A 16,230-nucleotide genomic window follows, 5' to 3' on the forward strand; every position below is an offset into this window, starting at 1 on the left:
GCTAGGACTCCTTGTTAAATCCAGAGTATTACTAGTAGCTTATTTGTCATAGATGCAGAGCTGAGGAGGCTGTGATGGGCTGGTTGGGTGTTTGTGACTGATCTGGGTTTGAATTTCCAAAGGTGTAACAAACCTATACAGGGATTTGGATGGCTAAATTGAATCTGTAGTTTTGAATTAGGTGGAGGTTCTGTAAAATGATGATTCAGTAGGTTTTGGTGAATCTTGTGTCTTATTTCTGTTGTTGCTGCCATATAATTAGCCCTTACGAAATATACTACTTCAGTTGTATGACTTTTACAGAAATTAAACTGCTTTTACACAAATAAGATGTGCCTTTTCATGATTCCTAATTGTTTGTATTCTCTAACATAACAGGTCCTTGTAGCTGCTTGAAATGTATCTTTTGAGGCGCAGGTAGCCCAATATGATTAAAACTTGCAGTATAAACCATTAAGCCCTTTAATGTTTGTCTGCTTTGCCAGCCTTTGTTGTTATCCATTCATGCTTGAGATTGCAGGGTCAATTCTAATATTTATGAAGGAATTGCATTTCTTCACGAACCTTCTGGGACTTGCTGCTTTGTTTTGGTGACATTGTTTTTGTAAACTAAAACAGAAAAGGGAGAAATTACACTTCTGAAGTTTTAGCTGTAGTAAGTTAGGGACAAGTTTTGAATACCTAGGATTGTGTGATTTAAGTCAAGCACTTAAGCAACCCTTGAATTTGAAAATAAATATATTTGAAACTTGTAGTACTTGAGAAAGGAGAGTTTCTGGATTCTTTGGACTGTCTAGAAATATTTCATTATAAGGCAGCTTCTGCAGAAGAAAAGATCTAGTGAATTATCGTGTGAATTATGTGCCACTTGGTAGTAAGCTGAAGGTTTTGGCTGTCATGTAGATTCAAATGATGGCTTTTGTTATAATGTTTGCTAGTAATTATGGTTAGTGTAATTATGTTTCTGTATATACGATACTGTAAATTCTGTAGTGTATTTGTGTTATGGTATTTGGAGTATTCTTCGTGTACTATAGCGCATTGTGAAAGAAATTAAATGCTTAGAGAGGGGAATTGTCATCATGAATTAAGAAGAAACAGACCTCTATTTCCAGATTATATGTGGACTGTTTTAATCATATTTATAAGAAAGTAGCTATGAGAAGGATCCATAGATTGAAGAGCTGTCACTGGAACCTGAAAATCCTGGAGGTTTTGAACTAGTGGGGAGGAATGGAGACCTCTTTCTTGTCCTTGAGAGATTTGCTTGGTGCTCTGGGGCAGTGTACTGGGTAACATGAATGTGATATCACTCCTGTTTTGCTGTTTTGTGTTATCCACGTGTGGTATATTAGCGTGTATGCAAGGCTGAACTGGCACTGAACTAGAGAGGGCACTAACAACTTGCAGTACGGTAAACAAGGAGAAATGGATTTGCCAGACTACAGGGGAATGTGGGAAAGACTCAAAACTCCAAAGAGTTGAAGTAACAACGAAATGTTTCAGAAGAGGGGAGAAAATGGTGGGGGGGAAAGTGCACAAAACCATTTATAAAATCAGTGGTTTTGCGGTGTCTTCTATGGCTACTTCTGGTGCTAGTAAGACTGTTGGTGTCTCAGTGTGAGGTTGGGTTTTTCCTCGGTGAGGGTGTGGGGTTTTTCTCTTGATAACTAAAAATAGCTAACTACATTAGGTTAGTCCTTCTCTATAAGGGAGCTTTTGGTTTTGTAAAACATACATGTTTAACTGTGCTTAAGCTTGAATAACTTTTAGACTTGTAAACCATGTTGGAATTCAAAACAACAACTTTAATCATGCAAATAAAGATATCCAAGGGCCATTCTGTTTCTTGTACTTAGTGCTCCAGGAAGGATGATAGACAGGCTAATCTTGATAGCATTTGATCAAAATAGATTACTGACTTAAGTTGCTGAGGTGTACTTACTAAAAAGCATTAAAATCCTGCTGCATGATTGTCTGTGCTAGTGCTTAGGGTTTTTTGGGTTTGCTTTGTTCTTAATGTGAGGCTAATGCTGTAGGGGTAAAATAAAACTGTTGTGACTTTACAGAAGCAATAATTCAAATCTGAAATGTGTGGTGATTCCAGGAGGTTGTGTGAACTCTCATATACTTGAGTGTACAGCAAATTCAGAAGGTATTTAAGAGATACCCCCTGAAAGAAACTTGGAATTAGGTGGCACATTAATGTTCCTTCATGGTGGTAGGATTAACTTCTGCAAAGTTCAGAAAAAGTCAATAAAAATGAAGAAAAAAGTAAAATGTGTAATAAGTGACTCCTGTGCTTGTTATACATGTTCGTTATGCTTACCTGAATGTTTATTTCTCATTGTATTATTCAAAATATTGTTTGACTACTGCTTTTCACTTTCTAGATGATTTTTTTCCCCTGGCCTTGTTTCTTCTGAATGAGCCAATAGTATATGTGGGCTACATTACTTCTAACCTTAGTTTGTCATACTTGACAGCCTTCATGCTACTTGCAAATAAAATTCCTTTTCACAAAGAACAAAATTCTGTGTTCACAAACTAAAAATATTTTAAATTTCACATATGTGAATACTCATTTTCTAAAATAGCATCCTTTTTAAACAATGTATTCTCAGTTTTGAATGCTGAAGATGATATAAAATATTTCATAAAAAAACTTTTAAAATTGGTAAGCATTGGAAATGTCAAACTGTCAGTATAAACAAGTCTTACTGACATGTAGCTAATATAATCTTACACAGCTTAAGGGAGCTTACAAAAGGAGAGCAGAATGAGGAAAACCTGATTGTTTTGTTTCTTGGGTCTGTGTGTATCTTTAAAGGAAAAGTATTCTGAACTCTGAAAACATGTTGAAGACCAATCTAATTAAACTTTTGTAACTTTTTCTTCAAGGTAAGCGTGCATATAAGTTGTAAGTAGACTTTTAACTTCAAACCTAACTTTTAACTTCAAACCTAGCTACTTTATTATTCCTGGTAAAATGTTGGAAATGTTTGTCCCCTTTGATAGTTCAGATTTGACTAAAAAATGTTTGGCAAATGCATATAAATGAGGATACAATGGATTAGGAATCAAACATGAGCCTGCTTAAATAATTCTCAAGATTTTCTGGTTCATGTGTAGTGATATTGAACTCTTTAGTCATAGGCTTTAATTTGTGCATGGTGCTGACCTGATGCTGTGCAGGGACACTCACTGCATCCCTTCATTCAATTCACTCTAATTATCCCCAACTTCCTGGGGAGCCTGCTTAGAACTGGTCATGAATGTTTGTTATTAAGTATTAAGATATTAGACTACCCTGGTTACATGTAACAAAGTAGTCTTTAGTCTGAATTTACATATAGATGATCAGTATAGGAAGCTGAAATTATATTTGTCATGATTTTATTTAATCAAATTCAAAATAATATATTAGAATAATAAAACATTTTGACAGTGACTTAAGCTCGGAGTTAAATGAAATGAGATTTAATGTTATTGTATGTCAATGTTGGTAATTTCAGTGTGTATTTTAGAGTGGTTATGGTATGTAAATTATCTTTGAAACAATCAGATTTGTGTGCATATTTCAGGGTGATGGTAATTATTTTTGCTGGGAGCATCTGTTAATGCAGAATATTGCCTCTTCAGGTTCATGTGAAAATGGCGGACGAAGCTGTCTGTGTTGGCCCAGCTCCCACCAGCAAAAGCTACCTCAACATGGATGCCATCATGGAAGTCATTAAGAAAACCAGGGCCCAAGCTGTGAGTCTGAATGAGTCTATCTGCTGCAGCTGTTTCATATATAGAAAGCAGAAAAGCCAGAGTTTGTATTTTTTTTAAAGGTGTGGGGGGGAAGTGATTGAATATGCTATTCCAGTTAGTTCATGTCACATGAGTTAAATGTGTCTGAAATCGCTACTGGAAATCAAAGGCTTTGTAGCATCTGGCAGCGCTGGTCGCTGATCCTGCAGGTGGCTGCTGGATTCAGCTTTCACACCAGGGAGCAGCTTCAGTTCATTTCCAAATTTGCTGGGGGAAAAAAAAATCCCAATTAGTTTTGAGCACTAACCCTTTATATGCCATAATGGCTTTTTTGAATGTTTTACAAAGTGTGTCCAAAAAGGCTTTTGCTTAAACTTAGTTTGAATCACTTTCTAAATTACATAAATGTTATTTGCAGGAAGGTAAATGGTGCATGCCATAATTATTTTCATTTCAGAATGTTTACAAAATGCACGTTAGCTTATATGTGTAAATGTGGGCTATTCTGCCTTTCTCCCTCCAAATTGGCCAGAGATTGAAAGCTTAACAGGAATCGGTTGGAAAAACTAATGTGTAGTCATGTTCACGTGCCTAATGTTCTTTGTTCTGTCAGTGAAATAAATGTATTATTCAGAGCTACTGTACACAGAGCATTTATTAAAATAAAATTTGATGTGTGTATATGAGCAACACTACCCTGGAACAGTTTGGATCAGTGTTGTAATTTCTTTCAAAGATGATGTTTTGGTATAGTGTTTTCAGGGGCCAAAAAATTTCCTATAAAGAAAAAACTATTTCTTTCCCTCTGGGTTTCTGAATATGGAACCTGGTTGTTTAGACTCTTTAAAAGAGGGGAATAAAATGGTTATACTTTGTCTATCAGAGTATATTGGATGAAGAATCTTATGTGAATTGCGAAAAGTAAAATGAAAACTTTCTCACACTCCTCAAGTAATTATGCTAGGTGTATATCGGGATGTGAATAGCAAACTAGGCACATAAGGGTGCATGACATAGACGGAGACAGTAAACTATGTTCTCCAGCAAGGGTCGCTAGAGGTGGGAGGGTTATGACTGCAGACTGTAAGACCACTGTTTGTGATCAGTGCTAGAAATATTTTGGGGTGAGGAGTACTTGATAGCGGTTACTGAGAAGAGTGTGGATGAGCATATATGTGGAAGTCTGCGATGAGATAAATGTGGCAAAATAGAGTTAAAAAGAGCAGAAGGCAAAACACCAAAGGGAGTGTGTCCATTGCTCTGCAAACAGCACCTTTCTCCCTAGTTAATAAGCACAGTGTTTGTTACAGAAATGGCAGTTCAACCAGTAAGTCTTTACAGCTTGACTTAGGACAGATAGATCAGTGTGTTAAGACAGTTTCTTAAGGTATTCAGCTAATTCAAATGCTTAGTGGTCTACTTCCCCAGTATCTGAAAAGGTGCTAGCAAATTTGGTGTCTGGCTTCAGAACTCAATCAGCTTGAAATTTTTTTTTTCAAGGTACACCCAGGATATGGATTTCTTTCAGAAAATAAAGAATTTGCTAGACGTTTGGTAAGTTATTTCTGTTTGCTTGGCTGTGAATGATGCACTAGGTAGCATATATGCATTCCTAGGTAGCATATATGCATTCCAAGGTATCTGAGGAATCAAGATACCAATTCAAGGCAGATCTAAAAGATACCTTAAGGTAGGACACTTCAGTATGCTTTCTGTGGATGTGGATTTTTTGCATTTTGAGGGTGTAATTGCAGCGGGTGTTTTCTTTTGGGAAAAGGGGAGGTGCCTGTTTGTAAGAACTTTATCAAGGATGTAAGAACCTTTTGGCATTTTCACTTGTGCCTGTGCTGTTTATGAGGCTGCTCTGTAAAACTGGGTCACTGAAATGATCTAGGTTAAAAGTATCTGTTTTTAAGTGATCATTTTGGTGATTCATAGCACAGCTGGTGAACAGCTGTATCAGCAGCCCTGAGAAGGTGCTGAACTGCACTTTCAGAATGGGAATAGAAAGCTGTTTAAAAACTGACTTCTCTGCTGGTGGTCGTATATTGTGGAGCTGCATTCTCTGAAAGGACCAAAGGGAGAATCAAGAGGGTGCTGTTTTCACTTCACGTCTGAATTTATAAAAAATTATGATTCACAACCTCTTTACTTCAGTGGGGTTTTTGTATATCACAGAAACTGATATATGGCCTTTTTACTGATTTTATTTTTTTCCAAAAATTTTCATGCAGCTGCTTTAAATTTCAGCAGTGCTAAGAGAAAGTGTCATGCACAAAGGTTGAGCGAAGTCCTGAGTGGATGCTGTATGTTGTAGTCACTTCAGATCATTTGTTATTGGCTATTGCTTTGACTGAGAATAAGGACAAGCACATACTACATTGAAATTTCCAGTAAAAAGCTGTTGCAGCTACCAACTTTGTTATGGAGTAAACGAACCATATAGCTGCAAAAACATCTTGTTTTACAGGCAGTAAGATAAATTTGTTGCTGGTTTTGAGAGTAATTTGCACCTTTGATTCAGGGTAAAAAAACACATGAGGAATGTGATTCTATAAAATGATAGCTCTTTTGTTCTTAGTGTTTGTGGAATAGCTCTTGGTTTCCATATCTCTTCCTTGACTGTCCCTTTTGGCTTGAGTTCTAATTGTAATACAGACCCTTACTATTTAGTTGGTTATTTGGTGTTAGAGAATACCACCTGCTCATTAAGGAGACTACTTTGGAATGAAATCTCAAATTTTTATACTTTGCAGTTGCTGTGCTTTTTTAAAAGCCCCCAGATAAAAACAAGTGCAGGTTCTGTGTGATGCTGAATGCATCCTGCTGGTTGCTGGGTGGTGGTGATGTTAAAGTTGAAAGGAATTCTAAACACTTGGTGTCTGCCAGGATTTACCAAATCTGGGGTAATCTCTTACATGTTATTTTCATGCAGTTTAGCAGCTTTCTTTTATCACTGTTCTGCTTCATGTACCTGAGCCTCTTTTTAGAGGGAAGATTCCTGGCTTAATTTATAACAAACTGTGTTCCCACTGGATTAGACCAGCAGGATAACTGGCTTTAGTTGGCAATTCCTGTTTTTTTAATAACAAAAAAATTAATGAAACAGAAGTGGTTGCTCATGCTATTTGGCTTTATATTTTGCTGCGAAACTTTGAAATTTGATAGTTATTACTCTAAACTGGGCACATTTCCTAGTAATCTGGTGGTTATTTGGTGATGTAAATTACAATATTGGTGACATGACAATCTGGAACACTTTTTGGCAGGATTAAGCAGAAATGGAGGAAGTACAAACATTCCTGTAGATCCCCTCCCCCTTCCTACTTCTCATCTTTTCACTCAAATCCTTGGAACAGTGAATTCCTGAAATAATGTGGTGACTAGAAACATGTTCAAGTTTGGGTTGGTGCTACAGTCTCAAAATAGCTTTTAATTACGTTTCAGAAACCTGGTGTGTTCTGTTCTCTAAAAATATAATAAAACAAGGTAGTTCTACTTTGCTTTCTGAAATGCACTATTTAAAGTCTCAGTTAAGACATAATCATGTTTCCCTTCATGTCGGTGGCTCTAGAATATCAAACCCCTAGTGAGAACTGGTGAAACAATCTGCCTTTTTTATCAGAGGGCTACTTATATTTTTTCAAGACACCCTGATTAATATATTTAGGAGGAAAACTTGTCTGCTGTTTCTTTATTTAAAGCCTGTAACAAATATTACAAAACTGTTGTGAAGTTGCCAAAGATGTTTTTGTTCTGTTTTCTTTCTCCCCATCCCTTTCTTTGCACATGTGCTATTTTGTTCTTTTGCCCTGAAAATAGTGATGAAACTTGTGAAACCTGGGCTCATTTCCTGGTGTGCATCTGTACTTTTAAAACGAACTACCTAGATTTGGAAACAGAGAAATACACTAAACTTTCTAAACTTGCCAATCTGTCTGTAAGAGCGGTAATGAGCTCAAAGCAAAGCTTTGTCTTCAGTTAACACATGGAGGGTCAGTTCACATGTAATCCCACTGTGTGTGATTTGAACAAAAGCATGTCTTTTTGTTCATTATTGCCCAAATGATTCATGGAATAGCACACAGCTATAGACAGTCCTTGTGAAGAATTTGATGGATACATTTAGAGTATTGAAAATTACTAGTCTTTATTTTTTTCTTCTTTAGAAACTTAATTTTGTTCTCTCTTAGAATAGGGGAGAGCACAGGTAAATGATCTGTTGTTTCCAAAACAAAATTTCCAAAAAGCAATCAGTGGGTGAATATCTGGCATGTTCTTCATTGTAATCCAATAAAAAAGTTGGTGCATTCAGTCCCCTCTTCATGTATCTATTCTGGTTGCTGTTGATGGCTGACAGAAAAGACATCCAAGGCATTTATATTGACGGCTTACAGAAAAGGGATCCATGGCATTTATATCAAGTGAGTCTGTCAAAGATTTCCTAAATCCTAAGGTCAGTTTCTTAAAGATTGGTATTTTAATATGAAATCTTTTGAAAAACTTTTAAGATAATACTGAAACATGAGTTACGTAGAATAACAAAACATGGGTTTGTGCAAGTGAATGTAAAAAAATAAATTAAAAAAAGGCTAATATCTTTTGCTAGGTGCTATGCAGAGCTGCAAGAACAACTTGTTCCTTCATGTTTTAGAAGAATTTGCTAGTGACCTCTGTATTTAGGTTAGCTTGCTTGATGTTTCCCATTATAAAAAATTAATGCAGACCCTTTCTGAGAAGCTCTGTTGCCTCTATTGTCTGCAGCAGGCCTTTGAAATTTGGCAAGGAGAAAGCCCTGAGACTAAGATGAGCCTTTTGGTTGGCCTGTTGGTGAAAGATACGCTTTTTTTGAAATTGCCATTTTCCTTTCCTTGCTTGCAAACCTCCATGGAATATGTTGTGGTGGAGGGTGGGAGTGCTGAGTCAAGTCTCTTCACATGTCGAATACTTTCGGATTGTCCCATGGTCCCAGTGACTCTTTATTTCCTCCTTTTCTTACCTGGGTGAAGAAGGGAATGGAAGAGAAAAGAGTGAGAGAAAGCAAGCATGCAACTGGGTTGCACAGTTATTATTCCAGAGTCAGTGCTTCTTCCTGTGGTCTAGCTGGTGTTAGCAGCAAGTAGGAGTCTTACTCCTGTAGTTGAGGTTATGTATGTTCTTGCTTCCTGATAATGCTTAGAAGCTTAAACCTTGAGGCATGGTGATTTGGTGTTGCAGTTGCTCATAATGGGATCAGTTTTCCCCTTTTTAATTAAAAGAAAAACACAAATGAACTTCCCCTTCCCCCTCTGCCACAAAAGTCCCTTGGGAAGCTACTGTTTAAAAAAAAAAATCAGCTAAATGAACACTATTCCTTTGCAAAGTCTAGTATGAAGAATGCCAGTTTGCAGGATTTGTATCTTCAGTGTATTTTCGTCTCTTGTACGTATGTGTATGATAGAGTTCCTACTTTCATAGGTGATGCATTGTGGTGTATTTTCCCCAAGAAACCTATGGAATTTGTGCATAAAATAATCTCAAAATTATAAGACTTAAGGTTACAAATGCAGCCTTTATCTGGAATATTCTTCTTTTGAATGCAGCCTTGACAATACTATTCTTACGCTCTGTTTCTTGATGCAAAAAAAGCCAGCCACTACCCTCTGCCAAAATCCCCTCCTTGCAATAGAAGCCATAAACATGGTGGGACAAAAGGATTCAATTCTGGAATAAGATATGGACCTTTTTGGAGTTCCTAGTGGAACCTGTTTTTATACATCTTTTTGTGCCCTTTTAGCAACTACTGTTTGGCATGACTAAGGGGAGAACAAAGCAGCCAGCGCTATTTCTCATTACCTTTGAAGCTAGATTAACATTCTTGGTGGAATTAAAAAAACCCAACAACGTATTGTCTGAAAGAAATGGGCAAACAATGTATATGGAAATGGTTGATCACATGTTTGTAAATGGCTGTTAAGTTTGAGGTGGAAAGGTAAAACACAACATATGTCATCTTCTGTAAGGGGACACATGTCTGACCTATGAAGAACTTTGTGCAGGTGGATCCATAGCCCTGTGCACAGCTAATTATGGGATTGTCACATTTTAAAATGTGACACTCTTAATGGCAGCAGTGTTTCCTTACAATTGTTGTGCATGGATTTGTTATTTGTAAGCAAATTGTGAAGTTCCTTTATCAAGATTCAATGGACATTACATTTTTGAGAAGCATTTGGTATGATTCTTATGCTGTTCCCACATGCATTGGCTTCCTACCTGGTAATTCACGTGATTGGCTAGCATGTGTGCTTTCCCAACTGCAAAGTGGTGGTTGAAAAAAGGCAGCTTTGGAAGCTTGGTGTCAAGAAGCTGCTTATGGCAGAGGTGGTATCCTTCAAGGAGTGCGGCAGACAGAGCTGTTAATGTGGGTTTCTTACTCTGTTCTGCAATGCATAGTATGTCATTGCCTACCAAAGCAGCAAAGTGCCTACCACCACTGCCTGTGGTGGCTTAAGGTGCTTTTTCTGATGGAGACTGGAGACTATGCCCCTACTGGGTAATAAAGGTTAGGCAATGTACTTGTCTAGGTGAACAGGTCACCAATTTGCTGCCCAGAAAAGCTCTGCCTGTGAGCCTGTAATGTTGGTGGGTGACTACTTACTGTTCTGAGGCAGAATGCTTCTGAATGTTACTTGTATTCTTGTATTTAATCCCAAGTAAACTTTTTTCATAGAAAAAAAATCTAAATAATCTGCAGTATCAGGTTGTGTGAAATCCATGGGAGGGACAAATAGTGCACGTATTAAATCATGGGCAGTATTTGTCAGACATTACTAGTCCTCTGCTAGTGCATGTGAGCTAGAAAAAATGAAATTGAGTCATCGGAACTATCTGCTTAGACACTTCCTAGTGTGAAAGTAGGAAGGCTGTATTATTCCTTTGCTGTAGAAAACTTCATAGACCTCTGCTAAAAGCGTATGATGGATTACGTTGTTATCAGTGTCCTGTTTAAGGTTGCCTGTGCTACAGAACAGATTGATACCAGTTCTCTATTGCAACTTCCAAATCCTTATTTTGAGCAACTGCTGTATGTAGCTAGAGTACTTTTTATAAGTGCAGGCTTATGTCTTAACTTAAAAAAACCAATCAAACAAAAAAAACCCAAAACACCAAAACCGCCCACAAGTCTCAGGGTGCATATCCACAGGTCTTGTGGAGATACATGCGTATAACCTATGTGCATGTACTTAAAGATGCAGGGTGGTGTTTTGCCAAAGATTTGTGACAAAAATGCTCTCCTTCCTTTTGAGTCTTTTGCCTAAACTCCATAATCTTAGTGTGGTTTTTTCTTGATCTCCTGATTAGGCAGCTTCCTCTGACATAGCAGTCTTGACCTATTTGTATTTGTGTTTTCACTTAAAGTAATCCTTTTAACTTGTGTGTGTGTTTTTTTTAAATATATATTTTCTTAAAGTGGCTTAGGTTGAAAGCTTTAACATGTGCAACTGTTCTTAAAAAAAAAAAAACCACAATCACAAAACCTCTTTATTTAAATAATGTCTGGCAACTTGAGACTCTCAGTGGATGAACTGTGGGCTTGCATGACTTCTGGAATGATTTAATGCTGTGCATGTGATTAAAGAATATATTAGAGTGATTTTTGCATATCTGGACTATAAGTCATTTAATATTTCCCATGAGATGCCTTTCAACAGCAGCACTTCGGCACACTTATTAGGGTGTATGGTTCTGTAGATGAATGGATTTGTGGAATCCTGATTTGTAAAAATTCATTATTTCTTGACATGCAGTTTCACTGCAATAGCACTTATTTCCAGGCTTACAGGAATCCTTCATGTTGCTTCTGAAATGCTTTGTTCTGTCCTATCTCTTCCACTGTTGCTGTGTCTGGTTGTGAGAATAAAAACTTCTTGCTCTGTTTCCGTAAATGCAATTATATTAACAACTGTATATACTTGTGTTTTTCCTCATTGCAATAACAGAAGGCTTGCAAGTGTAATGCCATGTAATTATCTTTTTACATAGGTAATATTGTTTCCTTTCACTTTCTGCCTTTTTGTTCTACTATTGATTTGCAATGATGCAGACAAGCTTGTCTGGTTATGGCGAACTCTGTACATTCTGAGCTAAGGTGGCTTGTTAATTTGTCCTATTCCAGTATAACTGATGTAAGCTGGTGTGGTAACCTTGCAAATATGATGTCCTTCTCTGTTTCCGAATTGGTTTTAAATGTCCCATTGATACCAGTGGAGTTGGATTAGACCTGGACAGTTAAGAGATGATATGTCTTTGAAATAAGAACTCCTGTTGCCCTGTGGATTTTAATTTACTTTTGTGGCAAGGCAGATGAAGCTTCAGCTTAGAATTCAACAAAAACAATGTTTCCTTAATAATCACTTCTGTTTTAATGCCTGCATTTTAAGAAATATTGTATTTTATAGTGATGGATGATCTGTGTTCACTAGCTTTACATTGCAGATTGAATACTTAAGGGTTTCTATGTATTCTTCCTAAAATATGCATATCAAGAAAATTAATTCTGACTTTAAAGATGAATGCAACTTAGTGGTGGGATGGATTTTTTTGTGTACTACAGAGTTGAAATATGTTGAAGCAATGATGTGTGTGATAGAACCATTTTCCCTCTCCCAATTCTGACTATTTTATCCTCTGTTCTTCTGTAGTTGAAAACTAATTGCAGCAAGTTATGAACCAAAATTTGCCTACTGAAGTTACTCTTTACTAGCCAAGAAAGATGTCTTTGTACAGCATACTGTATTTTCATACACAAGGGCTTTTGTTATTGATAGTGATGTTGTTACAAGGAGGGATATGAACATACTAAAAGTCTCTCATCCTAAGGCTAGGAGGTAATTACTTTTGAGGGAAGCGGAAAAGTTTCCCTATTTGCTTGTAGAAGTGTGTTTAGCTTGAAGACGCTTCTATGTTGCACTAAGTGATACTATGTATTTGTGTCTGCCTCTATTTTAGTAACTCTCTAAGAGTGCAGATGCTCTGCTGAATCTTTCATTCCTAATTCACACCCTTCTTTAGTTGGCTTTTCTGGTTTGAGTTTTATGGGAGTAACGTCTCCTACTTTCTGACACTTTTAGATCAGATTCTGATACTTGACCCCTCATGGATCTACTGAGACCAGGAATGAGTTTCATGAAGGCAGAATCATGACTGGCAACTCTTTCAAAGGCATTTGAGTTATTTCTACATTAGCTGTGGAAAAAGATGTTAGCTGAGAGGTTTTTGATTAACATGCTTCTAAAGACCTATTATCCTGGACTGGGCAGACTTTTTGGGGGGGCTTTGTTTTTCATGGTGCGTATTTTGGCTGTGATCTTACTGCAGGAAGTATTTTCCTGAAGTTAGTACTTAAGATCATGTTGAATTATTAGAACTTGATATTAAAGTTCTATAAACTTAGGATTTATTTTATGCTACTGTTTGGTTCCTTTTATATTATTGTATCTGTCTTCATTCAAACTTTTCTATAGGTATTTAATACTTGTACAGTATGTTATGTTGCTGCTGTAATGTGAAGTGCTCATATATTCTGAATAGTTTCTACAGCAACAAGACTTAACCTGCTTGTTTGTTCAGTATACCCCAGGATTCACTTGTGGATTCATTTGTTTCAAAATTGTTTCCTGGGCAGGAGATTGTCATTTAGCCTCTCTGGGGTCATTGTTTTCTGTGGTATCTGAGAACTGTTCCAGTTACCTCTGCATGTTGAGGGGATCACTGTTAATATGGTAGATATGGTTGGTTACTGAAAGTACATTGAAACATGTGAAAAGTTCAATTTTATTTTTTACTGTTGCGTAGATCCACCAGTTATAGCAACAGTGGAAGCTGTAAAGGATACAGGGCAAGCTATATTCAGGCATGTCAGAGTTAAATAAGGTTTCATAGTATTTAAACTGTTTAATAATGCAGTTGGACCTGATTTCTGCTTTAGATATCAAATACAGTCTCTATTTCACACAATCATAGAATGGTTGAGGTTGGAAGGGACCTGTGGAGGTCATCTGGTCCAATCCCTCTGCTCAAGCTGAGCCACCCAGAGCTGATTGCCAGGACCGTGTCTGGTCAGCTTTTGACTGTCTCCAAGGATGGAGACTCCACAACCTTCCTGGGCAACCTGTGCCAGTGCTTGGCCACCCTCACAGTAAAAAAAAAAAAAGTATTTCCTGATGTTTCAGTGTTGTGCCTGATGTTTCCTGTGTTTCAGTTTGTGCCCATTGCCTCTGGTCCTGTCACTGGGCACTACTGAGCAGAGCCTGGCTCCATCCTCTTTCCACCCTCCCTTCAGGTATTTATATACACTGATGAGATCCCCGAGCCTTCTCTTCTCCAGGCTGAACAGTTCCAGCTCTCTCAGCCTTTCCTCATAGGAGAGATGCTCAAACAAACAAAAATCTATGAACACATACCAACGTAAGCACTATTTGATAGTAACTTTACCTGGTTTGTCAATTTTTGTCAATGAAAGCATTTAGCCAGTGCAACAGGAATGATGACTCCCAGGTAAGAGTAAGAATTTAATAGATTACTTGCAGCTGCCTAATTGTGTTTAGTGGTTTATTTTGCAAATCTTTTAAATAATTCCCTGGAAGTTTAAAATAATTCCTACTCATTATTATGAATGCATTTGCCTTTTCACTTTATCTTTAATTCTATTTGAAGGTTGGCTTACAAATAAGCTTTGTCTATTTGCACAGCATGTTTCATTCACTTCTATTTCAGACCGAATGATAGTGATCAATAACACCGATAACTTAGAGTGCTGGGTTGACTGAACAATTCCTGCTAGAGTTCTTACGCATGTGTTTTTGGGGGAAATAGTTAAAGTACTTGGCAGTTGGATTGTCTTCAACAGTGAAGTTTTGAATTAACGCAAATATTAAAATTGATTTGTTAAAGTTAGGTGATGTGTTTTGTGTAGAACCTAGCGTCTGCTTCTCACTTGCTCCCTGAATGCCAACCCCTATGGTCAGCTCCTGAAGATCAGGTTACTAGCCTGTGGTCAGACTGCTGTTCTGACTGTGACCAAGCTGCCTGAAGAGATTACTGCTCCCAGTGGCTTGTCACTGTCTGTCCCCATGAGGGGTTATTGCCCTCCTTGAATGTGCTGGAAAGACTATGTGTGGTCACTCTGTAGCCCTGTTCTGTTAAAATTATCTTTGTTTAAACACATCCCTCCCCCCTGCTCCCAACTCCCCTATTAAAGTCTTTAAGCTAATACAGATGATTCTGGTAGAATCAAGCTAAGGAGTTTCTGCCTGACTCAAAGTGGAGACAAACTCAAAGGGATGGTAGCTTGGGAGTGGGGTATAGGGAATAAGAGGAAAAAAATAAGCAACTGAAGTTTATAGCTGAATTAGTATTTGACAGAAACCTTACTGAGAGGGATTTAGGCACTTAATTTAGGCTGACTTAGGTACCTAATTTAGATTTTGAAAATCAGTTCTGTGTGACTTCTGTTTCTGACATGCTTATCAAAAATGTTATGTAATAGAAGCATTTCAGGAATTTAATTAACCAAATAATCTTTAAATAATTTCCGTCATCCCAAAACACAAAGGGTGTGGGGGAAATGGTTTACAGTTGCTTCTTGCAGCATTGCTAGTCTGAATTATTAAAAGCTTTGAAACTTGGAGTGACTGTCTATTTGGTGGGGCTTTTATTGCATAGATGCTATCAGGGCAAAGGTGCTATTTTCCCTGACTCTGCAGGCCACTACTGTTTGGAGAAGATTTTTCTCAGTCTGCACCCCCCTGTGAGTATAATAGGAAGGGAAAAGTTGCTACAAGTTGACTTCCTAACCTTGGGGCTTGTTGATAGCAAATCATGTTTTATTTGATGACCTAAGATTTGACCCCGTTAATTTTTGTAAACTTAGAGATTTATGTATGTTGGGGTGTGAGTATGGCTTTTTTTTTTTTTACTGACCTCTTGGGGACAGTTTCATGAAACTTAGATGAAAAATAAGGCTGCTATCAGTGTGCACACATTCCTGATTGGGTGTTTCACATGTTTGTCCATCTTCATAATTTTTACATCAGAATTCTGTAGGAAGCATATGCCTGCTGAACAGTGTCTCGCTGTTTAGAGGTGGGTTCTTCAATTGATGCTAAATTATGGCTTTCAGTACACACAGGGTTAAGTGAAAAGGTTGCAGTAATATCTAGTAAGCTTTTTTCCTTTAATGTGCTCATTAGCAGTGGCAAGTCCAGGTTTTAGCACATGTCAGTAATTTACATTTCATTGCTGAGTGGCTGCCCTTGTTCAAGAGTTGTTTCTAAGCCTGATGAATATACTTGTGTTGGGAATAAACTGAGTAGAAGAATTGAAAGCCAAATACCCTGCCAGGCTTTTCAATGGGTGCCGAAGTTTCCAGTGGGTCACTGATTAGTAATGCATGGAGCAGCAGGAAAATGCAAAGATGATGTCTAGAAAGGT

General features: G+C 37.5%; 1 protein-coding gene across 1 annotated transcript in view; it reads left to right on the top strand.

Moving 5' to 3' along the window:
- The window catches only part of PCCA (propionyl-CoA carboxylase subunit alpha), a 305,187-nt gene that overhangs the window by 45,729 nt on the left and 243,228 nt on the right, over positions 1–16,230 (top strand). The window contains exons 5-6 of the mRNA XM_050915340.1: positions 3,643–3,756; positions 5,257–5,310. Of these exons, the coding sequence (XP_050771297.1) occupies positions 3,643–3,756; positions 5,257–5,310 (168 nt within the window). The remainder of the gene's footprint in view (positions 1–3,642; positions 3,757–5,256; positions 5,311–16,230) is intronic.

The sequence above is a fragment of the Gymnogyps californianus genome, chromosome 1 (assembly GCF_018139145.2).
Source record: "Gymnogyps californianus isolate 813 chromosome 1, ASM1813914v2, whole genome shotgun sequence".
Classification (NCBI taxonomy): Eukaryota; Metazoa; Chordata; class Aves; order Accipitriformes; family Cathartidae; genus Gymnogyps; species Gymnogyps californianus.